Raw genomic sequence first — 27,841 nt, forward strand, 5'->3', positions numbered from 1 at the left:
GACAATGAAAACAAGGACCTTCCTTAAAATAAGTGCTTTGCTCTTCCGACGTGATGTATGCTCCTACAATTCCTTGTGCTACCTCTTCATCTGGAGTAAGCTTAGGTTTAGCAATTGTGTTAGCCTTACCCTTAGATTCATTCGAAGAATTCTTTTCTGAGAGACTGTTGGAAGATTGGTTAGAAGAGTTACCATTCTTACCATTCTTACTGTTCTGAGAAGTCTGCGAGGTACTTGTGGAAGTCTTGTTCTCCTTAGGTTTTCCCTTGTTGTGCTTCATCTCCTGGGCGAGAGCAATCGCTACCGCCTTGTTGAGATCGATGGGGTCGAAGACTTCCACATCAAACTTGATATAGTCGTCTAATCCAAAAAGGAATGCCTCTTTGTGTTCATCATCCGACTTGCGTAATTGGGTACCTAGCTACAAAACACGATTAGAAAAAGACATAACCGGCATACCATTTTGCTTGAAAGCGCGCCAATCGTCCTTCAATCGTGCGAGGTACTGAGGTGGCATAAACCGCGCCTTGAGCTTGTCTTGGAAATCAACCCAATTGAAGGAAAGGGGCGTGAATTCGTCAGCTTCCTCTAGGTGCGCGGCTAGCTGTGCCTCTTGCCATACGTGGTACCAATTGATGGCATCACCGGCCAGGTACATAGCTGCCGTCAAAACTTTGCTATTTCCTATCTTCTTAGTTGTCGCAAAATAAGCATTAAATTGATGCAACCAAGAATGAATAACCGTAGCATCCATCTTACCATCATACTTACTGAAATTCAACTTCTCTGTGACGGGATGGTTGAAATCCGCATCGTGGCTTGCGCCACTTGAGGAACTCCCACAATCTTTGGGTGGTTCGGTCTTCGAGGCTAGCACTTGTCGAAGCAATTCTTGAGTGCGTAGCTCTCTTTGAGCTTTACGCTTGATCTCCAAGGTCACTCTTTGAGCTGCACGCTCGGCCTCAAGGAATGCGCTTCGTGCTGCCTCTTCCGCCTTTCTTTGTTGTTTTCTTTCTTTGCGGTCGTTGCGCTCGCGTTCTAAAGCAAGGCGATTGTCTTCTTGTTGAGCAGCAAGTCTTGCGTTTCTTTCGTCGCGCTCACGGTCCTTAGCTTTTTGTTGTTCTGCTTTGCTTGTGAGTTGTGCCAACACAACTCGATTCGTTTCTTGTTGTTGTGCCATCATGTCCAACATCGACTTGACCATCATCTCCATAGGAGTTAGTACAACTCGTGGCGTATATGGCGAAGGGGGAGGGTCGAAAAAATCTTCTGGTGGGAAAAAATCTTCGCCGCCTCTCTCATGCTCATCACGTGAGTATCCATTCTGCTTCGGGTGACGACCATGCACCATGATCTTTGGTTCTTAAGTTCACGAGGAACTCAGGTCTTGGGTTCTTGGGTTCTTGAGGGTCTGGAGGTTCTTGAGGTTTTCTTTCGCTTGCAAATTGCGTTTGAGAAGGATCTTCTCTTAACCGAGTTCTACTCTTTTCTACGGACGCACCCCTTGGCGGCCTTGCGCTCACACCAAGGTTGCTTTTTCCCACCTCACGTCGATTGGCCGGCCGCTAAGTGCACGGTCCGCTCTCAATGAGTGAAAAGAGACACAAGGGGAGGTTGGACAAGCCCTTCTTTCTTGGGATTCCTGTCACTCTTCAACAAACACGATTAGGAATCGACACGCCCACGTGAACTTGGGTTCGTGCGACCGCAACAAGCAAAAACAAATTCTTGTGATTCTTTTCTTGAGTGATACAGAACATTGCCAAAGCTCTGATACCAATGTTAGGTGCAACGGAATGATTGTTTGCGCTTTGCTCAAGATGAGTGCTCCGAACTGTGCTCAAGGTTCTTTTTGTTCTTATGGAAGGGAGAGCCTTCCGTTCTTAATGGAAAGTGCTGTGATCACGAACAAAGTGGATGGATATTGTGCGTGCAAGTGCATGAGACTGAGAGAAAGAGAGAAGAGAGATACGACACCAGAGACATTGTAAAACCCTCCTTCGAAGGCTCCACTCTTGTCGGCGAGAGTGGTGTACTTATGATTGCACAAAGTGGTACAATGACGATGCAATGGACTGATGCAACCGGGGACTAACGGGGACGACGACGACGACTTTAGGGCTGAAATCTGTGGTCTTCTATCTACTGTCCATAAAAACGCTATGGCTGAAAATCTGGGACTGTTTTCGGTGGCTGAAAATGACTGTTTTGGCTGCATTTTTGAGGGTTGAAAATGGGGTGTATTTGCAGGTGCTTAGGTTGAATTGACTACTGTCCTTAACTGCTGAAAACGCTGACTATCTGCTGCAGGGATTGCTGAAAATAGAAAACGTGGATGTCCTTATGTAGCGCTAGCAAAAACGCTAGGGATCTGTGAAAGTTGGCGATGTCTGCAAAGCTGAAAATGCCAGAGGACTGTGGGCGATGAGGGCAAAGTGAAAACGCTAGGGCTTGGAGAGGGAAATCGCCAAGGCTTGTGGGTGCAGACGGGTTCTTGACGGTTCTTGCTGAGAAGGTGTCTGTTGAGCGGGAGCTCCTGTTGCCTCTTCTGCCATTTAGTGCTAACTTGGGTTTGCTTATATACAAACTTAGCAAAATTGCCCTACCTACTTTTGTTGGAAAGTCACTTAAAAATAATAAGTGAAAAATACCAAAAATAGGGAAAATAGGCTAAATGCACTTGCCCCTTGACTGAATCTCATGGATTCTGAAGGGAATATTGATGATCATGCTGTGTGCAAGCGGAGGATATGCATCTATACCAAGTGACTGGGCATGCACAGTCTACGAATAGACTCACAAAAGTGCCAGATCACTTCTAATCTAGACTTGACTGAACTGATTGAACCCTTGTCGTGCTGTAGCTTGTCCACGGATACATAGGGTTGGATGTGTTACGTGACAAAAAGTGGGTCAGACGGCTCAATCATCACCTCATGCATGCATGTTGACTTCACCTTCCTGCTCTTCAAGCACCTGTCCTACTACCACATCCTAAGATAAAGAAGAAAGAAAACCATTCCATACCACATTATCTTGAGGTATAACACTGACAGAGTCATCCTTTTCAAAAGAGTATGTATACTCATTGTGTCCAGCTTCACCCCTATGCGTCTCCACCAAATTCGAACATGGGTCCGCTTCACCATAGCCACAAGGTACCGCCTTCACTTCCATTTCTTCATGTGTAGGCCTAAACACTTTCAATTGGTTTATGCCTGGCATTTCTGCTTGCACTTTTCCCTACTCCTCACACATATCTATCACATCTTTATCTACATGCAAGAGATCATACTCCTCATACCTAGAATGGGAAGAATCGGTTTCCTAAGTTGTATACTCATCTAGAGAACTCTGTAGCCTATTTTCGCCTCCTTTTCTGTCTTGAGATTCATAATTTCTTCTATCTCCACCACTTCAACCTCATCTGCAAACCTCACTTTCTGATCTTTAGCACAAACCAATGGAAACCCATCGTCTGTCTTGTTTGGAGCCACTTCAATCTCTTCAACAACTGAAATCTCTCTACCCGGCAACATAGGCTTAGAAACAACCCCATCTCTCTGCAACCAAAGAGACCTTGTCTTGTCTCGCACTGACAGACTCTTTTGCATCGCCTTCGCCTTTCCTTCCACTGCATTAATTGGCTTTTGCACTATTGGACTTGACCATCCTTGCTTTGCTTGACGCTTCTTTAAAATCTTTTTGGTATGACCTTGTGCCAAAACCACTACTTCCACATACGACACATACCCATCCACTCTTACTTTATCTCTGCAGGCTATCCATAAACTTGCTCAACTTCAAAAAATCAACATTTCTTGTAGCAGTTACCTTGATAAGTTGTCCCTAAAGAGCTTCAAACTCCCACTCGAATTCTTGGAAATGGCCATCCTAGCTTTGCTTCAAAAAGTCCAGCTTTCGCTTTACTTCATTCAACTGCGTATCCGGCACATACTTGCTTCGAAAGGCCGCTTTTAAAGCCACCGAATTCAGCTTTTCTTCATCCATAATCCGTCGTACCACTTCTTTCCTTTACCATGAACCAAGAGCAGAAAAACTTGAACCACACGTTTTGCCGTTGACAAACTGCTCTCTAGCATAAACTACCCATAATCCTGTAGCCATGTTTCCATGTCTTTAACCCCAATGAAAATAAAAAACTCGATCACGTCTTTCTTAGCAGCACCTGCTCTTCTAAATCCGCACATCCACCGTCACCAAAACCTTGTTTTCACCTTTAACCATGAGCAATCATATGCTCCTCAGTGGGGGACACCATAAGATGGAGAGGGGGAATGAGAAATTAGAATACACCCATAAACACACCAAAAATACCTCTTTATAGCCCAAGGTACTCACAACATCCCAAAATTACCTTCAGAAGGACACACTTTACTGCAAACGCACACGCGATTAGGCACTGACAAACACAAACACACCCTTGAGAATTAACAACCATGCACCGTTTCTAATTGTGCTAGGGGTATCTTCGCGTACTTGCTTGAATTTATATTCGTTTGCCATGCCAAACATAATATATATTCCTTGTGGAATATCTTGTGAACAGATTGCGCATTGACTACTATTTTACATTAAACGAATAAGACAAACTAAATGATAATAATGACCACATGTCAATGTATAATATCCACTCCATCCATCAAATTTTTTGTAGCAAACTGAACATTGGGAAGATGAGAATGCATTTGAAGTAGATGAGGGGATCAAATCCGGATGCATGACAAGGTGGCTGATGTGTGTCCCCTGTATAGGTGTTGGATTCACTCACTGTGTCAGATTTTGAGCGTCTTGACTTAATCAGTGAATGTTTTTTTCCATCCGGACTTGTGAGGATTGTGGTGTCTGGGTGGTTATGAAAGTCGTGTTATTTCTCCATCTTTCTCTGTCAACTGTGTCGTGTAAATATCCTTCTCTCTTTTTGACTGTAGGTCGGCGCCTTTCACTATCAATGTAGCTCATTTCGGGTGAAAGTGACACAACTCTCCCTTAAATCATGATTGGCAACAGTTGTCTCCTTTGACAAGAAGTCTATTGGTCGTTGTTGCACAAAGTGAACATATAACATTTTTGCAAAATATAGCGCACAATCTGCATTGTGCAGGGGATGTTCATGAACCTCCAAATAAATCCTCTTAGAGTTTTTTTTGATCGCATCATGGTTGCACTTCGAAACCTTCCACCTTCCTTTCTTAATCTCTGCCTCCTCACATGGCCATATTGTCTTGATCATGTCCTTTGTCACTTCTTTATATTGATCTCTTTCCATTGCATGTGGTTTGGATTTGCCCATTTTGAGAGGCGTCGAGCAGTACGCGTCGTTTGTTGTGCTGACATGCTGTGTGCCAAAGACTTCATGTGCTGAAATGCATTAACAACCGCTTGTTGTTGATCATCGGACAGTGATTGGGTACCAATATCTTGTTTTTTATCGGCCATTTTCTCTTAGAGATGCAGTCAACAGATAGACAAATATAATTCAATATCATTCGTAAATATATATTCTCACGATCATAGATGCAGAATATAGCAACTTCTCGTTCACAGGAAAAGGTGCGGAATCCACTAATTCAAACCACCACAAATGCGATTAATTGAACTACAAGTCAAATTTGAAATACTGATAGTTAAATGACAAATTTGAAATGACTGAAGATAATTGACTCAATTAAGTGAACCACTTCAAACCAGATAATACACTTCAATAAAAAATAGAATACCCTGGATAAGACATGTATATCATAGAAATGTTTAAATCGGATAAAATGATGGTGCAAGTTCAATAAGGGGATGTTGGACAGAGTTAGGGTTTGTCTTTAAATGTTCTTTGAAAAATATCAACACGTTAGAAGCATTCCTTCTTTGTTCCCGCTCTTTTAACTTCATCCAACAATCTACTTTAATTCGAATAGCCCTCATAACATCTTCGTCCGGATGGTGAAAAACTTCTTTTGGAAAATAAACTTTTTTGGTTGCACTTCAAAATCTGCTAGTATGTCGAATAGGTAGTCCAATGCATAAATGTCGCTCGCTTTTGTGTATGCATCTGTGCACCGTGGATCGTATAGTTCGGGAGCAATCCACGGTCGCTTAGCCATCTCAGCATTCCCTGCTCTTTGTGCATCCAAAACTGCTTCGTCCGACTGTGCGCTTGGATGCAGATAATTATTTGCTGTGCGCTTAGTTGGTGTTCTCAGCATCATATCCCAATCAATGATGCGGACGCGAGGTTTATTGGCGCGAGTAAAGTTCAACATTATGTTGAACGGGTGCAGGTCACTATGCACTATACCGGTCGAGTGAGTAGCCGCAACGCCGTCGATTAAGGTATGACAAATGACTGGCATCTGCTCGATCACTAATTTGATCTGCACCGTGTCTATCTCGCTTACAGGAAGATTTGCTACAGGCAATGACCTCCAGCCATGTTGTAGCCTGTGTATGTGTCGTCTGAACAATCCGTGAGCGAATGGTAAGCGACACATCATGTCGCCCATGGTACCCCCATTGTAGTATAGAAATATCGTGATCCAAGGAGCTTCGATAGTAAACCCAATGCACCTTACAATGGAGGGGTGAAGCGTTTGCATTCCTTGCTCTGTCTGAAAGCTGTCAAATTTCGCTTCACTCTCTCCCTTGTAACATTTTTCCACATATGTAATGTGGTCTGGAAAAAATGAGATGCCTTTGATGGTGTACAATGTGCACACACCGAAGGAGCTTGATCCAGTCCTCATACTTTCTACCAAGGCTTTGTGAGGGGTGCCGACAAGATGAGCGCACTTTGCATTCAAAGCAGTGCACATGATTGTGCTGGTGCTGCTGGCATCGGATCGACCTCCCAAAGCTTCTTGCACATCTTGGGCCATCTTCAATCTCTTGGGTAAGGCTGCTTGGTCCTGCGCTTTCACACGCTTCATCTTTACCTTCTGTTCTTCCCACAATTTATCCCAGAGCTCTAATTTTGACATGTCGCAGGCAGGTGGGATATCTTCCTTTAAGTCTCTGCGACATACTTTCATATTGCCCAACACTGTCGTAACCTTGTGGTGGGGGTTAAATTGTCATATCCTTGTTGGAAGCAACAACTGATTCGACACTGGCTCAACGGAGTTCCGTGCCTAGAGATATTGGCCCCAAAGATTGGCGCCCCTTTCGATATTGAATGATGCCGACACACCCAATTTGAGGCCGAGTCTTGACTAGGCAATTTAATCACTGCACGAGGCTGCTAGTAGTTGTTAACGGGTATGTCAAGTGTTCTCTCTCTCTCTCTCTCAACACACAGTAGACAATCGATTGTGATGAGAGAGAGAGAGAGAGAGAGAGAGAGAGAGAGAGAGAGCAACAATTTACTTTGATTCTTGAAAATGGTTTTGAAAATTGAATATTGACCATTAATGATTACTGTGGCATTGCCAATTTGCAATTTTTGCTGATTACATGTAGATGTCACATGTTTGTCTAGTGTACAATGTACACAATGCACATCATCACATCATACATGATAATTTCTCACGTGTTACATGTATCGCGATTTGCAAGGCTGAGAATCTTCAATCATGGTGAGAGAAGGCTCTTCACATGGCAGGCAACCATTAATTGAGAGGGATCCATGGGAGTTTACAATTTCCATTTCCAAATATCATAAATCTAGCTCTTGGAGGGTTTTATGTAAGCTCTGTGGGGACGTGCTTACATGAGGTGTGACCAGTTTGAAAGACCATTACGCTTAATTCGGAAGCAAAGAGAGAGATGCGTGCAATTTTTTTTCGAAGAGTTATGGCTTGCTTTTGGGGGTGAGCGGGCAAAGTTCACTAGTATTGTCATGCCCTCTCTTGAACCCCACTAGATGAAGAGAAGAAAGTCCAAGATGAAAAAGGTAAATTAGTCGCTCTTCACTATCCCTTACCTATGGCAGGTGCTACTTCTAGTACTCCACGAGCCTCGAATCCAAATATTCCTACTACATCTAGTACTCCACGAGCCTCAATTGCAAATATCCCTCCCACTCGTCGTACTCCAAATGTTATCGCTAGTGTGGAGGATAGCAATGCAAGAGATGCTACATAAGCTAGCACTCAAGACGTGGATACTAGTCATGCTGCTGCTCCTATTAGCGCCACACAGACATCTTCTCCCAACCAAAAGTGGGACAACTTGGAGTAGGTACGTGTATAAGAAGAGGGCTCGTACACCAGCAACACAAGTGCTTGGGAACAGGACACTTGAAGGTGAAACTACTCATACAACTTTATTTACTTAAATTCAATCCTCATAAAGACCTCGCACATATACAAAAGCATTCACAATAGGTGTTTTAATTGCCCGTTGCATGAAGATAAAGCAAAAGCTATAATTCTAGCAAGTTGTGTGTAGAAGATATAGCACTCTTGTAGAAACACTTCTCAACATGGATAACTCACCGAACATGATAGAGAAGCATCACTTTAGAAATAGAAACAAAAATGAAGAGTAAAAATAAAGACACAATTATTGCACCAGCTTCAAGAGACCAAGTGTTTGTACTAGCTAGAAGGTCACCTATTTCCCCATGGGATCCACTCTGTATCGAAATGGACTCGTCACCAGTGAACGGGGAGTCTTTGAATATCCCATATTTATAATTAGCATATGGTAGAAAGATGTAGTCAACACTAGTTTTGTTATCGGGCGCTTAAGTGTCGTGAGACACTAAAGTGTCGTGATTTTCCAGCAACTTGTCATAATTATTTGGTGAAGCTAGAAACAAGATTTATAGGTTATGTTCAGTTTTACGTCAATTATGAGGATAAAAACATAGCCGAATTTTCAAATTTACCAAAAGTAGTAAGGTGGAAAAGTCATTAAAAAATAATACAATTTTAATAAAAATTTTATAAATTGAATCACTTTTCATCAAAGTGAGATTTTGTATAGATTTCAAGGATTATGTATGGGAAAAAACTATTATAACAAGAACTCAAGCTTCATAACTTAGTTGTTAGCTCGTTTTTCTATTTTAATAAAAAAATCCGAATCTTGAAAACCCTAACAAAGAGAAAACTTTTGGTTTTTCAAAGCCTATTTCATTAACATGCTGAGGTCATGGGGCAAAAATCGATAATGCATCTATAGACCAACACCCGTCAACTTAGCATTTTTCAAGGTTTCAAACTCACAGGAACCTTATAGTTTAAGCTCATTTAAGAAAATTTATAGTGCATAATTTCTTGAAAAACGATTGTTGCTACAGAAAATCAATGATAGTGTGCATATAGATTCCGCAGTTGTGTCCATATGAGGTATTTGTATACAAATAAATGAGTTAAATGGACAATTAAAAAATGGACTACTTAAAGGCTATTTGATAGATGAAAGATAAGGATTGCAACACGCCAGTTTTTAGTATATGACCAACATCACCAAATGTGGCTTGCATAGCCATCAAATAGTATCACCTTAAGTAATGTAGTGGTAGATCTAGTATATATGACGCATAAGATAATGCAAATTTAGATGAACTAAACTTTTTATGTAGTCTTTAATTGAATTTATAAATGGTGCATAATTGATCCACACAACTATATATATTTAATTCTAGTAACATGATTTTTTTTTCACATGAGTAGAACATATATAAGTAGCTACCATGACTTATAGCATGACCTTAGACTAAGGTAGGAGTTAAGAGTCTTACAAGACGGTGAGCGAGTTTTTTCGAGCGACAAAAAAACGAGCAAGTCCCTCAATAAATTTATCTGTAAATTAATGAGATTTTAAAAAATGATAAGGAAAAAGAGACATAGTGTGATAAGACTATGATAAGTGGTTGTAGAGTATGATAAAGACTTTCACCTATTCTACCCATGATAAATATGTACTAATATCCAAGCATATTTTTGTACCCGTGACAATAAGTACATCATCAACCACATGCTCTACGGTTATCTACTTGATCTTGTCCAAAGAGCTTATTGCTTCAAAAACAAAACAACTGTTAAAAAGACTTAATTCAGTGTTCTTGACTATAAGAAAATGGTACTCTTAGTTTTCTACCTTTGAGGGTTAATTCAAGAACCTTGTCATCCCAGTCTTGGATAGCTTTGTAGATGTGCATCGAGGAACTCCTAGCACAATATCTTCATTCATATGCTCGTCTGGAATACATATAAAAGTATGTGGGCATACAAATCCATGGACAAAAATGTTTGATGAGACTCAATGCTGGTGTTAGCTCTTTATGGAAGTCTTTGACTTGTGCTTGGCAATGTTTCAGTGGTAGGGTTGTTGCTTTTTTGTACGTTGTGTAGTTGATCGCATTGAGCCGTGCGCATGTATCAACTAGTGCTTTGACTTTGAACCTATCCTTCAGGGTCATTGTTAAGCGCATGTTCAATCTATCCTGCCATCCGTCATCTATTTCTACCTCATCATTTTCTAGGGATTGAAATTAAAGGGTATTGAGGGATAGAACTTGAGGGATCGGTTGCCTTGCTGCTTTCTGCTTCAGAACTCAAATACGCCCTTCCTTTGGCTTCTTCAATCACATATTGTCTTTTAAGCTTACGTTTCTTTGCTGCATGCATTCTTTGCAAAAGGTCATTAGTCAAGGGTAGATGATATTTGCGAAGTCGATATAGAGAGGGAACGCCAAAAAATATTTTTTCTTATAAGGCCATCTAAATGACCTTCAATTTTTCTAATGTTTCCTTTTATTTAAGTTGATTTTATATAATTGTGGTAATGGGGTTTAGGAGGGCCTCTTTATTTGCCATGAGATTATTGAGGTGATTAACATTTTGACAAATAGGTGCATACCATGTGTGCAAGAACGGTGGGTGTGTAGGAGAGGTGTAAGAGTGGTCAAAGGATGCACTTGTCCCCCAAAAAAGAAAGTGGAAAAATTTATGATTTTTGGCCTATCATACCTTCTATATATGATCTCCGATTGGAGCGGAGATTATAGATCTGTAATCTACACACTTAGCTCTTTCCAAAGATATATTACATGATATGGTTTTGCCCGTTAGATTTTAAATCTCATTTTGGGAGTAAATTTTGAATTCAAATAAACTAGCCGTTTTTCCTGTTTGAATTCAAAAGCTGTCCTTGGATTGCTTTCTTAATACTAGAGCTTTGACTCCCTTCAACTACCAAATGAAGAGGCACTCCTATACCCCATTCTCTTACTAATGTAGATGAAATGACTTGGATGGCATCCAACATAGCCATTTTAATAATACTAGATTTATCTTAGCAAGATACAACTCAAAAATGAAATAACTGCTCCTTCACCTTGAAAGAGGAACCCACCAACCAACTAGTATCACAATTGCCACCAGCAAGAGGCCAACCCTATAATGAAAGTGATAAATATATATTTATTACAGGTGACAAGTGGCAAATCAAGATAGATATATGGAAAATACAAAAGGATATCAAATTATTGATATTGTATTATTAAAGAGCTTGTTACGAGCTATGGTCACTTTATGTCTAGGCGGAAGTTTGTAATCATTTTTGAGCATTCAATAAATCTATAAGTAAATACATGTAAGAGGAAAATGATCACCTTTGTACGAGGGGAGACTGCACTTAGCGCCCGGTGTTCTTCTCTTCTCTCACCTCTCCTCTCTCCATGCCTATGCAACACCCCACTTTAGGAGGTGCACTTGCACGCATTCTCATGCTCTTCTTCTCTGCTCTCTCTTGCTCTCTATCTCTCAAATTGCTTTGATTATGGTGTACATGTGATTCATCAAGCATGTAGATCTATTGAAGCATTCCTTGTAGCATGTAGTTTTACGTATTTTATAGGTACGTCACACTCTCGATGACTATTGCAGGGGTATCAGAGCTATGGCTATAGTTTCTAGCTCACAAAATCTTGGCTTTGGAGATCACCACATAGGTGATTCTAAATCTCATAAAATTGTAACTTTATTTGGATTGTTGACGGTTTGTGGATTCTCATGATTGGTATAGAAGTTTGTTTAGTGATTATCATATGAAGCTATTTATTCACAAGGATATGAAAAATTGCATGTATTGTTTCATATATCTATATAATTAACTAGTTGCTCGGCTAAATATATATGTATAAGAAATAAGCATTCCTCCGAGGAAGATTGCATGCGTATATTTCTTCTTTTTTTAGACATAATATTTATAAATATAAGCAATACGAAGAGATTGAAGGATTATGGATATCAAGTAAGGGATTCTCGAATATATTAAACTTATCAAGTGGAAGTACCCAAAATAGAAAAGAGGATGTATATAGGCTTGATGGGACTATCTATAGCAGACTGATTGAAGTTGTAAGAAGAAGAGAAAAAGAATAGGAAATTTTTTAAATCATCATGGCTTGCAATTCCACGAGCTTTGAGATTCACCTGAGTCTACAGAACAAGACAACAATAAATTGAAGAAGATTGGAGGTTGGTATAGAGAAGTAGAGAAAGAATAAGGGATACTGTGAATTTGTTTGGACTTTCGAATTCCACCTTCTCTCAAACTTTAGGATGCAAACATGCCATTAATTTCTTCAATTTGTACTACTCCCCATTGGCTAACTGCATAAGCACTTGCTTGATTCTTTGATTGGACTTCATCCCTTGGACTCTGGAGCGAGCTAGGAGACATTGATTCATACCTCAATGCACCTTGTTCAATCTTCTTCTTAATTTTCCTACTCTTTTCTTATGCAATCGCAACCACATATTGTAATTATTTGGACTCTCAAAATCCACCTTCTCTCAAACTTTGGGATGTAAAACACTCCATGAATTTCTCCAATTTGAAGTACTCCCCGTTGGCGAACTCCATAGCGGCTGCAAACTCTGTCCAATACTCTTCACAATGGTTAAGAAAAACACCTAACTCTTCATTTACATCTTGCTTTAAATCTTTCAACCTTGCATCCAAATTGATAGGTCCTTATGGAAATCCTGCAAAAAGCGAGCCCACAGGGCTTGCGATGCCTGCCTTGGTTCACCTTCTAAAGCACCAAACCATACCTTTTCTTTACTCCACATCAACAATGGACTCCTCTGTATTTTTCTATCTTCATTTGGCATCCGCAACAACTATATATATAACTCAAAATTGGCTATCCATTCCTCTGGATTCTCTTCGTCGGTAAAGATTGGCCCATAACTTTGTATTGCCATCACTTCTTTGACAAAAAAACCACCTTTTTTGAACCAATTGATGAGTAATGAGACAATCCTTAGTGGGTGCACAAGAAAATGGAGAGGGGGAATGGGAACACACCTAAAATTCCTCTCTATAGCTCAGGCCACTCACAAAACCCCACTCCTCTTAGAATCACCTTCAACACGACACACTTTACCACAAATTCACACACAATTGTGCAGCAACAAACACCAGTATACCCTATGACCATGCACTACCTGCACCATTTCTATTGCACACACCACAACCACACTTAATACCTCTCTCTCTCTCTCTCTCTCTCTCTCTCTCTCTCCACCACAATCGGCCAGGGGAACACACTTCCACACCAGCACTGTCACACCAAAGAGCAACAGAGGAGAAGAGGGGGTGGGGGGATAAACAACTGAAGGCTCGCAATGGGGTTTTGATTCAATCACCAAAAAACCTCACAACACTTTACCCTTCCAAAAACTCTTTTGCAAAACTCACCCGACTCCAAAAAGCCCCTAGATTGCCTCAAAAAATGCCCCTTATAGGGGGGGTACATGGGAATCCACTTCTTTGTTTGAAGGGCGACGCCTTTTATCTGATGCGCCAAATATCTTCTTCCACCCCTCTTTCTCGCTTGATTCTCCATGGGACCCCCCTCTTCTCCCTAGCGATAGCAATATCGCTATCAGGGGAATTCTCTTGCCTCCAAAAAAAGGGGGAGGGTTGTAGACCCTCATGTGTGTACTGGCCCCTACACGCTACACCCACCTCCAACCAAAGCTTCCAGAAGCCAATGGTTGTCGGCCACCAACAACGCCCAAATACTACCACTGAATTGCCACCGAAGTTGCGGGTTGCGCTAGCATAGAGGAGAGCAAGAGAATGCCATGACTTGCTCTTCTCTCCTTCACTTGATACCATAATGGGGGGCTCAACCCTACATATATACCTTGCGGTCTCCCCTCCTCATTGCACATATGGGTTTTTATCCTTTGGCCACGTGGCCCCTCCTTAGGCATTACTCTCTTTGGAGTTAAAAAAATCTTGAATCTTCCCCAAAAATATTTGTTCCGGGACCCTTTAATACTGCAACCTCTTCCTGCGTGGTAATCCTATAAGTGAGCTACAAGGACCCGTTGAAAATTAACATTTTGGACTTCGAGTTCACACACCCACTCCGCATTCTAGATCTCCCGTGCCCTCGAACGACAAGCCTGAAAATGGTTTAAAGTCATCTAATTCCCCTCTGTTGGGGTTACCCACCAACTTCAATTGAGCATATCTCCACGCTCAGAGCTCCGATCAAGTCTTGTAACTTTTGGCAAACTCCCAATGCTTCACACTATCATTTCCAGCCTTGGCAAGCTCAAAAAAAATCTCCTTATGGAACACTTACTGAGGCGACCAAACTAACACAAAACTGGCCCCCGACAAAAAATCAATTACCCGTATCTTGGTCGTTTGGACTCTGATTGTCAATCCGAAAGGCCGACATGCTCCACAAATCAAGCACTTCATACTTAACCGCTCACCTTTGCTCTGTTCATCCACTTGTGGAATGAGTTGAACACTTATGGCAGGTATTCTAGGTTGGTCAGTCATAGTTAGTTCAGACTAAGTCACAATTTTAGATCAGACAAGATTGGAATGAAAAAGAGGTCTGGAACTGAAATATGAATTGACTTTGGAAACTAAAAATGGACACAAAATTGGAGATTGAAACTAGAAATATATTTAGACTAATGCATGCCAGTACAACAATGAGTCAGGTCTACCCAGAGCTTAATTAGGGTTACAAGATACAAGAGTATAAAAGATCTAAGAAGGTACAAGCACTAGTTCTCAAAAGACATCCACGAGATCCCACAAAGTGATTAGTGAGCCCTATACATAGCCACCAAACTGGACCTCTGACTGACTGTCTACTATACCACTTATTGCAATAATTGTCTTTGGGAATTACCAGACTAATTGCCCTTGACTGACAGCTGTTTCTGCCCTTTACTGGTTGTTGTTCCTGCCGTCTACATTCCTTCTCCCTTTTCTTTGAATTTTGATATGTTCCAAAATTTCAATAGTTGGTGATGATGATCAGGCAGAGTCAATCCATCCGAACCTCTTCCGTTTATTTGGGGTCTTCTTCTTTGGTGGTAGGAAAACAACTCTTAGTGGTGTAATGGTATTGCCTGGAGCATTGGAACTAACCATGTCCCTCTGGAATCGATCTGTAAATAGCTTCTTGTTCCGATTTCTCTTTGTGCTCAGTCGTCATATCTATGTCATAGGGTGTCAAGGGCTCCCAAGTCTCTATATCAGCATTGTATAGAGTGTTTTTGCCTTTGGTTAGTTGAGCCCTTGCCACTTTGTGGCAAAAGGATTCTATATGGAGCCATCCTGTTGGAAGTGCCTGATTGGCTTTTATACTTGTCTCAAACAAAACTTCAGCCATTTCTTTGAACTGTGGTTTAGATGTTTTCATGTTTGCCAATTCCTTTTACAAGATATTGAAAACTTTGACATTTAACTGTATCAAGCGTAGATCAATGCACCAATCTAGCTCCTCCATTGACCCATCTTGAGTCAAAAAAAATTGAAATTTGCTTTTAGTTTGCAAGACCCTATATATGCTTTGACCCTAATAGCTTTTCTTCGGCTCTGTTGAGAGCCTCGCGCCATGCTACCCATTAGCTTTGCTTTTTTTTAGCTAATTGACATAACAAATGTATATTTGATTGTCAACAGGATCAATATACCTTGGATATAGTGCAAGAATAAACGAGGTAACTCTTCCTCCTTGGCAGGAATGGCATAAAGTAAAACAGGTGAATCTGGAACAAATTCCAAAAAATTCATCACCATTTTATTCTCTTGGTGCATCATCTTCTTGGTAATTCTGACCAGATGATATAGACTCTTGAGATGCACTTCTTGTTTCCTCAATGTCATCTGGGTCTTTTGTCCCTTGCTAATGGTGGCATTATTCTCCAGTAGTGCGTTGATTCGGTGATCCAAAACTCCTCTGAAGTCTGTATTTTAATCAAACTTTCTTTGATCTAGATACAAATGTCCTTCATGCACTGGTAGGGGGGCTTGGTTCCTAGAAGCAATTCTAGTTGTAATCCCAGAACTTGCAAATTTTCAGTGGAAGAATATTTGATAGGGTGCCATTAACTACCAAATCTTCAATAATGATACACCACTCTAGCACTCTCTTAACACCTAGACACCGCTAGGGTGAGGGGGCAACTGATAGACTTGTTAATTATGATAGTTCATCATCTTCCAATCATTGACCATCCTTCTGGTAGGAACAAAGAGTATTTGGAATCTCTCTAGATCGGAGTAGATGGTTTCATCATGCAAGAGCTCCTGAATTTGAAGTGCTCTCTACTTACTCGGACTCTTATTGAGCATCAACAACTCAATGGAATGATAGTGGTCCAAATTAGAGTACGAGGCATGAATAATTTGCTTACCTTTATCGAATGTTGTTTCCCTAATTGGTGTTGGTTCTTTGACTGCGTCTTTGTTGGGATGATTATGGATCTAGCTGTTCCGGTGCTTGCGTTTATCCCTCAGAATCCCCTCTTTATGCTCATCAGAGCCTTGCTCCTCATTGGCCCTCTAATCCTCTTGGTGGTGAAGATGGTGTGTTGTCATCATCATCATCATCATCCTTATCATCACCATCCTGGTTGGTGGGGTTTGCTTCTTCATCCTCAGGCTCTGTTTGGCTTTTTCATTATTAATCATCCCTTCAATGGCTATTTTTGTAGCCATTGTAACATGTACAGTTGGATCAATTGGGTTGATGTTTGATCTGATTTCTAAGTTGGAGCTACAGTACCGCCAGATGCCTTGTCCTTCAATCTATTGTGTATAGGTCTGGGCCGGAATTGTACTTATTGGCTTAGCTTCTCCCAGATTAGGTGTATCCTTGGCTTCTATAGGTGCACTGATCAACTTGTTTTCCTTTGCTGCTAGAGGAGTAGACTAACTGGTATCAATGGGTTTCTATACTCGTACCTAAGACTTCCCTAGGAATGTGTGGTCTTCTTTTTTTTTCAAATGGGCTTGCCTCAGTCTAAGGTGCTGATATTCTAACTCCAACTATTGCCACTTCTTTGCCTTTACCTTCAATCAATGTTAGTTTCTTTTGAAGTGGATGAAAGACTGATTCTTTTATTCTTTGTGTTGTGCCCAGTTACCTTTGTCTAGACCTTATGGACATTGGGATGTGGTGGTGTAGTTGGCCTTGTAAAGAAACTGTCACACGTAGCAGGCCTTAAACAAGTTCTGTGATTTGACCCGGTTGTCTGCTGCATGACACTGTTGTAAAGGAATTGGCTGATATTAATACTGGCTTTGGAGTTGAACAACTTCTCTGAAACATAAGTGGGATTATTCTTAAGACTGATTGCTTCAGCAATGAATCTATGCACTAGTTTGCACTCTAGTGTGGCCATTGGAATCCCATTGGAATGTATTGTCCACCTAACTAACACTTCTTCCTGGTTGGTTCATCTTCTTTCAAAAGTAGTGACCGACCTCAACAAGGGTACGTGGTGCAACCTTGTTGGTGCATGGCATCTTAAACACATGAGCTGATTCCCCTATAGTGACATCTAGTAGTGTGCCATTCACTTCAGCTATCCCCTTGTCAGGGTTAACGGTGTGTTGGATGATCTCATTATTAAAGAAAACCTTTGTAGCTTGTACCACCACTTCCAAATTCCATAGCTTGATAAGCTTATGTTCTCTCTCTTGGAAGACATACTTTCCAATCTTGTGGTGTGCTATAGAGCAAACGGCTTCTATTAACTGATGTTGAAAGACTTTCATTCTGTGTTGTCATCTCATCCATAGTGTCTCTCACCTTTTTTGACATTTCTTTCTACCCAAACATGAAAGTAATACTCGTGGGAAGAGAATACTCAATTGATGTTGGAGAGTCAAAGAAGGAATACCTAGGGGATTTTGGTAGAACAAGAGCTAATGTGGATGGAGAGGTTGTGAGTGGAGATGAGGTTTTTTCTGCTACAGGTGATGTCATAGATGAAGGTAGAGAAATCTCTACAGGTCACAATGCAAGTCTCAGAAGTCTTTATGGGTAAAGTGAAGGGTTCCACACTGGTCACATGGTCTAGGAGGGCCTCTTTATTTGGCAGTTTAAGAAAGTCAAACCTTTGGTATTAAGAAAGTAATCCAAGGATAGTTTTTGAATTCAAACAAGAAAAATGGCTAGTTTATTTGAATTCAAAGTTTCCCCCCAAAATGGAATTTAAAATCTAGCGAATAAAACCATATCATATAGCATATCTATGGAAAGAGCTCGACGCGTAGATTACAGATCTATGATCTCCGCTCAAATTGGAGATCATATGCAAGAGTTATGGAAGGCCGAAAATCATAAAATTTTCCACCTCCTTTTCTATGGGAAAAGTGTATCCTTTGACCACTCTTATACATCTCTTACACACCCACCATTCTTGCACACATGGCGTACAACTAGTCATCAAAATCTTAATCACTCCATAAGCTCATGGCAAATAAAGAGGCCCTCCTACACCCCATGCTCTTCCTAATGGATTGTGCTATTAGAGAATACCCAGTCAACCTCATAGGGTCTAGACCATGCTATCTTTAAATTAGGTTTCTTTGCCCCCAACTTTGACTGGTATAATAGTACCAGATCATCTTTCTTGAACTCCCTAACCTTAATTTTACTATCATGCCAGTGTTTTCTTCTTTGCTAGAATACCTCATGTTCAAGCATAGCCCATTGTCTGATCTCATCCAGCTTGAGCAACTCATCTAACCTTTGCTTCAAATTTGCATTATAGTCCATATTGTGCTTCACTACTAGTCTGAGGCTTGGAAGGACAAACTTCATGGGAACTACTTCCTCTGTGCTATATACCAACTTGAAGGGTGTCATTCCAGTAGCTACTTCATATGCAGTCCTATATGCCTATAAAGTTGTATAGAGCTTACTATCCCATCGATGTGGATCTTTCTAGACTATCTTTGTTAGAATGATCTTGATTGTTTTGTTGTTGCTCTTTACTTGACCATTGCACCTTGGATAATATGGTGTTGACGTTCTATTATTGACTGAGAATAACTCCATCATTATCTGCATAGTGTCATTCATAAAATGGGTACTTGATCGAAAACTATCTCTATAGGACAACCATATCTGCAGATGATGTTCTCATATAAAAACACAGCAATTGACTTAGCACTATTATTTGGTAGTGCTTTTGCCTCTACCCACTTGGTCACATAATAGGTAGCCATAATGATGTATTTGTTCTTTCTAGGAGTGATTTTCTTAAATGGACCCATGAAGTCCAGTCCCCATTTCATGAATATTCCCAACGGCTAAACTGGAGTCAAGGGTTTCATATATGACATTATCTGTTGTTGTTGGCCTTACCATCCTTTGACAAATATCACAAGTTTTACAGAAATATCTGACATCACCCATGATATGCTGCCACCATAAGCCTGGTTGCCAAATCTTCTTATAAGTGATGTCAGTGGAGAAGTGTCCTCTAGAACCTCCGCTATGGGCCTCTTTGATGACTTGCATGATTCCTCCCATAGGTACACATTTTTTGAGAACTCTATCAAAGCCCAATCTGTAGAGGGCTCCCCCAATGAACTTTAGGCTTTTTATAATCATCACTTTCTTGTTTTCCTGGAATGAACCATCGAAAGATCTTCCACTATGAAGAAAATCATATACATTTTGCCATTTTGGATCAAGTTCCTCTATTGCTGCATTTTGGAATAATTCAAAATCCATTGGTTCATCTCAAAGGAAAATTTTAGAGTATTCTTTAGTACTTCTGGAAAGAAAGTCTGCACCATAGTGCATCTTGCTTGGCTTATGAAAGATTTTAAATTTAAACTTCATTGAGAACATCATCCATCTGATCAATCTACCATGGGTTATAACTTTATTGATCAAAAATCTGATCAATCTACCTTGGGTAATAACTTATTGATAAAAAATAGCAGAGCTTGATGATCCACATAAAAGTGAAACAATTTTCCCGGCAGATAATGTTTGAATTTCCTAGCGTTGAAAACCATTCCCAGAGCTTCTCTTTTAGTTGTAGAAGACCCTTGTTCAACCAGGCTAAACCTACGACTAGCGAAGTAGACTAGACAGTATAGCCCCCATCACCATTCCAGATGCATCAACATGCACATGGAAAATGACATCCCAATTTGGTTGGCAAAGGACTAGCTTCCAACTAATCCATCTTTTAAGCATTGAAAAATCTTCCCTTTCTAAGTTAGTTCATACAAAGGAAGAGCTTTTGCTATAAACATTTGGACAAACCATCTATAGAAGCTAACATACCCCAAAAAATAGCTCAGTTCAGAGACTGCCATTAGTGCTCTAGCTTGCTGAACACACTTAACCTTGTCATTGGCCATTTCAATACCTTTTCTAGAGACAATGTGTCCTAGCAGTTTTCTCCTCTATACCATGCACACTATTTTGAAAGGGTTTAAACATATTCTTTTTTCTCTACACCTCTCAAAACCCATCTCCAAGAATAGCATATGCATTTCCTCTGTGGAGAAGATGGTGAAATCATCTACAAATATGATAAAAATTTGTGTAGAAATTCATTGAATATCTCCATTATACATCTCTAGAAAGTTGTTGGAGCATTACAAAGTCCAAATGGCATGAATAGATACATGAATATCTCCATTTTACATCTCTAGAAAGTTGCTAGAGCATTACAAAGTCCAAATGGCATGAATAGATACATGAATGCTCCCCATTCAGTGATAAATGTTATTTTAGATCGGTCTTCAGGTGCAGTCTTAAGTTGATTGTAGCCATTGTATCCATCATAAATCTGTATATTTTGTGGCATGTAATTTCATATAGTAATATGTCTGTAAAGGGTAGTGGGAAAAGGGTGTTTGATGGTCTGAGCATTTAACTTTTTGTAATCCCTTAGTTTTCCATTCTTCTTGGGAACTACCACTATTAGAAATAGCCAACCACTACTTGCAACCTTTGTCATGAACCCCATCTTAAGAAGATTATCTATCTCTTCTTTGACCTTCTTAGCGTAGTTTGGGTTCATCCTATATCTATACATTCTTTGTGATTGAGTTTCTACCAAAAATTTCGGAACCCACCTTGTCTTTGGTCTTTGTGTGACTGTCTTTTGCATTTGATTCTTTTTCTTGAGGACTTGATGGACAATAGGCTTCGATATCCATAACTAATTGTTTCAGTTGTAGAAGCCTTGATTCTCTAGTTGATGACAAGGTATCCATATGTAGATTGGAGCAGTCTTGGTTGCAATTGGCTTTTGGTTGTCATTGCTTGCCTTTGGATATAAGCTTGTGCTACCTTATTTCTCTTGGTTGTTCCAGGTTGAGCTACAAATTTTGGCAACCATATTTGAGTGTTACCTTTGTAAAATCTTTGTGCTTCGAGTAGCTTGACTGGAATCAACCTCTGCTTCCCTTGTCTTTGTTGGGTAGCTTCGTTGAATTCTAGTTTCGGTACCCAAACTTGTCGTGTTACTTGCTTGGAAGGTCTTGTCTTTTGTCTTTTGCTATTTTTCTTTCTCCGTGGTTGAGTTGTTTGTCGTCCTTTGATAACGCGTCTTGTTCTTTGTAGAACTCTTTGGTTGAGGTGAGTAGGTCCACGCTATTACTTTAGGCTTTTTGGTCCAAACATTAGTGTTTCCTTGGAAGTAGCCATGAGCAGTGATTGACTCGTTTGATGCTACCCACTCAATGACCTTTGGTTGTTGAAGTTGAGCCCGTGCTTTATGTTTCCAAACTGGGTCTTTGACTTTGATGTGCTCTTTGGATACCAACACTTAGTTGACATTCTTTGGTTTCTTCTGAATGCTTTTTTGTGATGGAAACTTTGGTTGATAGATTTTTTGCTTTGGTCTCCATTGCATTGTCGATGGTGTGGCTCTTGAGGTAGAGGCTATGCAAGAAGTTTGATGGAGGCTCGTTGAAGGTAAAGTTGTCTTGTGAGGTTGATATACTTTAGAGTGTATCTTAGCTTTACCCTTTCTTGCTATGGTTGGTTGCTCCTTCTTTGCATTGACTGGAGGTGCTTTTGGGTCTTTTGATGATGTTGTTGTTGAAAGAAGATGTTCCTCCAGCTTTCAGGACTAGACTCTCCTTGATGTGATGGGATTCGATTATTTGGAAAGTATCCTTGTACTCCCCAATACTCATCTTGAGTACGGCTTCTGCTATGCCAAAGCTAGGAATTAGTATTTTTAAGCTTGTGTACACTATCTCCTTTAGCTCTTTGATTGGTGGCTCTCCCACCATGATCCACGTTCCATAAGTCATTAGATTCTTTTTCACTTTTGGATCTATCAGAGCTGAACATGTGATTTTGAGTCCTGTTTCACCGCATATGTTGAATGTAATCGTCGTAGGAGACAGTCAATCTTCTTCCTTGTCCCCCTTCTTCTATTGATCTTGCGTTTGTTGAACATTTGACGTGGAACTTGAAAAATTTGCTCCTTCATCTGCTTTCATTTGCACTTTTTTTGGAGTGGACTTCTTTGAAACAGTTTTTGTCGATTCTTCAGATATATCAATGATGACATATTCTCGTGGTTGTTTTGTTTCTTTCGTTTGCACCTTGGAACCATGCTCCATGATGTAGCTATCTGTCTTACCTTTTTTGCTTTCACACTTACAAACCTAGTTAGCTTCCTTCAACACCTTTATCGTAAATAAGGGAGTTATATAATAGCCATCTTTGTTGCAAAATTTGGTAATGGTTATCTCGTTTACGCAAACATCAAAAGTCACCAGTATTTGATCCCATCTAAAGGGTTCAAATAACTCCTTTGGAAATGGTTCCTTAATATAAGCTTCATCTTCTACTGAATGCTCTAGGATGCAATCTTCTTTTCTAAGACTTCCACACCCCAAAAGCTCCGCACATCCAAACATACGCTTTGCTTTGTAACCAAGCAGGTACCTCTTTTTTCTCTTTAGTTGTGGAGTGTAATTCTTCCCCCGGGGTTCGCTCTACATCTCTATAACTATGATCTTTGACACTAATTTTTGTAGTGACCTCTTTGTGTCTCAAGTAGATATAGTCATAGTTCTAGTCTTGTATCATTTTGAGCTGACACATGAATGGTCTGCCCAATATAATATCAAAGTTGCTGCTCTTGTCAAAATTCATTATGACAAAGGTGTGCTCATACTCTATGCCACACAAGGATACAATGATTTGTTCTAATATTCCTATCGATTTCTCCACGTATCCATCCACTAATTGCAGTTTCAGTCGAGTTTTTGTAAGAGCGGGCTTTCTCTCAAGTAGGTGCACCAACAAGCTCTTTTGAAGCCATGGGTCAGCAGCTTGGACAAATAACTCTACTCATTCTAGTTTCAATGACCGTTGTTCTCTTGTAGATAGCCGCTCAAATTTCTTTTCAAATTCTTGTAGCAGCTCTCGTGCAGATAAATTCTTGTTTTTCTATTGGATCCACTTCATAAAACTCTGCTTAGTTACCCTTTGAGAATCTTCAAGGAAATACGCCTCCTGTAATGCCTTTTTAAAATTCTGGCAGTTTGTTCTTGTACAGCCTGTATCTCCCCAATTCGAGCCCTAAGCTCTGGCACGATAATCAAGTGGAAACCTTTAACTGCTTCATGATCATCAATCCCATTATCCTCCATGGATTGCTCATAAACTTTGCAATATTTGGAAACATCTCGACCTTCTCACCGCTGTAATTTTTTTGTTACTGCTTGTCGAGCTTTCCGTATCCGTTCTTGCAAATTAAATTGTTATTGTGCAGTTTGTTGCTGCTACATGTAGGCATCAAATTTGTGCATCAGCTGCTGCATCACTGTCTCTTGCGGTGTAGTCATCTTTCTCTGTTAAATTTTTCCACCCCGGCTTAGTCTTGCGTCGGGTTCACCAAAGATGTTGGGGATAATGGGTCCGAGAGGTGAACCGGATCAGCACGGAGCTGCTTGCTGTGGGAAACAAGATACAAGACACCAAGAAAATTACTGAAAATGACTCTTGAATTACTAGAAATGGACACCCATAATGCCTTAAACTGCTATTGGTTAGCCAAACTGGGATTCAATTACAAATGTTGGCCGTTAACGACACTGCTATGCCATCTCAAGCTTGTGAGAGCCATATCCTCTCAAGAACCTGCCCGAGAGAGCTGAAATTGCCTTGGTTGCACCTGTAAAGCTTAACCCTTTGGTATCCCTCCTATTCAAGCTTTAAAAAAATACGTATCCAGTTTTCCTCCTTCGCCTCCTACTTCCTTTACCAAGTCGAGAGACTCAGAGAAAGTTCAAGAGAGTGCATCCTCTTCCCTTGTCGAAGTCGAGATAGCTTGAGAGAGAGCACCTTCGAGGAGAGCGAGAGAGATCTCTTGAGCTCAAAGTCAAGCTTTCGCTTCCTCCTTCTTCTCCTGCTTCCTCACATGTATCTCCCCAAGTTGCGAGCACGCGTACGTGCGAGATCCCTCCTCTCACAAAACCTAAACATTAGCTAAAAAGCCAAAATCTCCTCCTTCCTTCTTCCTTTCTCTATGAAGAAAGCCTATTCTTTTTCTCAGCTCGTTGACGCCTCTCTCCCTTTCTTTCTTCCTTGCTCAAGCCCTTTCCTTTTTCCCTCCTCTTCTTTTTTATGCCTATCACTTGTTCTCTATCCTTTTAATGGAACAGTCACGGCGCCGTGACTGTTCCCTTGAAGGGAGAACATATTTTCATTTAAAAGAGACTTTGGTTTCCATCCCTTTATGCATTATTGTGCGCCCTTATGGTCTTTTTGGGCAGCCACCCCTTAGGAGCTTGGGCGGACACTTATAGTGGACGGCCACCGATCCTCATTTGGGCCTACAAACTTAGGTGATAGCATTTGTAGAGAGGCCATCCAGTGAAAATAGCGCCCAGCTCCTTTGCCGCAGCCATTTTGGACAACGACATTTTGAATCGAAATCTCATCGAGAACTTTATGTGCTTTCATAACGGCACCACGTTTGGTATACGCATCGGCCAAGACATTACCAAGCACTCAAAAATGTTGACCATAGCAGTACCGAGCTCCATTATTGACAATCACCACATTTTGCATATGTAATATTTAATGGTCTACTAACTTGTGTGTAGCGGAAAATAGCATGAACGTAGTGAGCATTTCATTAGAATAGCTTCCTAATGAGAATAACAAGAGTGCTTGGGTGGAGAGAGCAACAAAAAGCATAACACCTAGTTAGATAGCATGAACAATACCTCAAAAGAGAGAGGAATTAAGCAATTGACAACAATAGAGGACCGGATTTGCATGGAGCCAATCCCCCCTCCAAAAGGCTTTGTATTATGGTTTCTCCCATCAAGAGAGACATTTTACAATACAATTTCTTGTGTTCCTTCAATACTAGCTAGTGCAATGAAGATGGAAGTTTTATGTACTACGCAAAACACTTACCAAACACAACATCGATTCCCTCACGGTCTCAGACCCAAGACCTCACACACCTTCAAAGATGGTGAGAGCTAGCAGGGTATGAGAGTACATTGAGAGGAAGGAGTATTCTTACGAGAAAGATGTACATCTCCTCACATAATCACTCATATTAGCATAGCTTAGCTTAGTAATTAGCATGGTAGAGGAGGTGAGCATGCATTGAAGCTTGGCTCTTGGTTGGATTTGCATAACAAGCCAAGAGTCGTTGGTGTAGGCCTCCCTTCTCACAAGCTTGGAGTAGGAGATAAGCTTTCCATTAAAGCTTGAGAAGGAGAGAGAGTCTTCTTTACTTCACACATGAGATTGTGTGAGTGTGTGTGTGATAATGCCTTTGAAAAATCAGCCCCCTCTCTCTCGTGGTCGACCCCTCTTGTTATTTGCTCTTGCTAGCATTCTATTGGACCCTCCCCAGGCTTAGCCAGTGGTAATTAAGCAACATAAGTGATAGCCTTATGACATGTGTCCCTCATTTCCCTTTTGTGAGAGATTTAGGTTATTTAATAATTCAACTAAACTCTCATTGGACCCCTTTGCCTCCTTGCCAATAGGAATCAAACAAGCCATTGGGCTGATGAATGCTCATTGGTCCCCTTGGGAGACTGTCCAATAGTCTTCTACAGAGCTTAATTCTTATTGGTTCTTTTATTAAGTGTTTTTAAATTAATTAAACTAGATTTACTCTAGCCTAATTCTCATTGGTCTACCTCCAAGGCCATCCAATAGGAATTGGGTACACCTTGTGGGCATCTGGCTAGGGAGCTGACATGTGTCCCTCTTTCCCCTTGTGTACAAAGGGAGCTTGTGTGTGTGTGTGTATGAGTTTCTCTCTCATCCCCTTTGCCCTTGTGTACAAAGGGAGCTTGTGTGTGTGTGTATGAGTTTCTCTCTCATCCCCTACTTCTTGGGCTCGCTCCCTCCTATGTAGGGCTTGACAAAGACTTTTGAGACACACACAAAGCATCCAATTTTCCCTAAAGTTGACCTTTGGACACAACCTTTGAATTTTGGTACCTTAGCATTTTGGAAGTCTTAATGGGCTGAACCTTAAGGTCTTTTAAGCCCATTGTTGCACATAGCTCTTTTGCAGATGGCACCCCCTTTGGATCCCTACTGTGGCCGGTCTGCTAGCTTAACCAATATTCTAGCTTTTTCTCCCTTGACACTTTCCCATATTAAATGATCAGTTTAACATGAGAGAATCATTTCGGAGAATTAGATATTGATCATTATGACATTACCTCTCTCTTGAAATCATAGTCGTCCTCGACTATGGTGTAGAGAAGATAAAGCATATTCATGAGTCCTTTTTCCTATGTTACCCTACGACATCATTCCACAATGGATGACAAGTCCATTTGGTGCTTGAGAGCCTGAGGCTGCATGTCTGCACATTAGTCCTATCATCTTCCATAGTAGAGTGACAAGCTCTACTTGGTGTTCGGGAGACGTCGTCTCCGCGAACTTGATCTAAGCATGCATACTACTTCATTTTTGTGCACAATAAAGAAAAAGAGAGTCTTATAAGACAAAACTTTTGCTCATTTTAAACATTTGTACATTTGCTTACTCTTGGGAAGCATTGTAAGCATTGACAAGGTTTAGGTTATCCTTTAATTGTAAGCTTTGCATCCATCTAGCATCTTCAAAAGGATAATTCTCAAACTTAATAAGATATCGTCGGATAGTCTTACCGCCTCTTAGTACCTTGTCTTCATGTCAGAGAATGGACTCGGGCTGCATCACCTCTTCTTGGTCCTCGATCTTCGGTGGGTCTTCAATAGTTGGTTCTTGAGGTGGCTCTCCTTTGTAAGGCTTTAGTAGGCTCACATGAAAAGCATTGTGTATGAGCCAATGGTTGGGCAACTTGAGTTGATAGGCCATCTCGTTGATTGGCCTAAGAATCTGGAAGGGACCATAGTACCTTTTTTCTAACTTAGCATAGTACTTTTGGTGTCCCGTAGGATTCTTGCCCGTCGTGTGCCTTAATCGAGTCTTGGGAAATTTGAGTAAGACCCAATCATTTTCTTTAAAGTCTTGGGCTCTTCTGTACTTGTCAGCAACAGCCTTTTGCCTTTGCTGTGAGATAGAGATAGCATCCTTAATATTTTGGAAATATTCCTGTAGGTCTCGGCTATA

The 27,841-nt window shown here is 40.7% G+C and overlaps 1 protein-coding gene across 2 annotated transcripts in view; it reads left to right on the forward strand.

The window, feature by feature from the left end:
• LOC147457016 (uncharacterized) overlaps nt 1-27,841 on the forward strand; it is a 61,400-nt gene that overhangs the window by 16,241 nt on the left and 17,318 nt on the right. The window contains exon 2 of one of the 2 annotated variants that reach the window (XM_086513500.1): nt 4,953-5,223. The exons of the other annotated variant lie outside the window; for it this stretch is intronic. Within the exon in view, the coding sequence (XP_086369626.1) occupies nt 4,953-4,978 (26 nt within the window). The 3' untranslated portion in view covers nt 4,979-5,223. Of the gene's footprint in view, nt 1-4,952; nt 5,224-27,841 lie in introns of those variants that run through there. 2 annotated transcript variants of the gene reach the window in all.

The sequence above is a fragment of the Adiantum capillus-veneris genome, chromosome 5, assembly GCF_014529385.1.
Source record: "Adiantum capillus-veneris isolate H3 chromosome 5, ASM1452938v2, whole genome shotgun sequence".
In the NCBI taxonomy this organism is placed as follows: Eukaryota; Viridiplantae; Streptophyta; class Polypodiopsida; order Polypodiales; family Pteridaceae; genus Adiantum; species Adiantum capillus-veneris.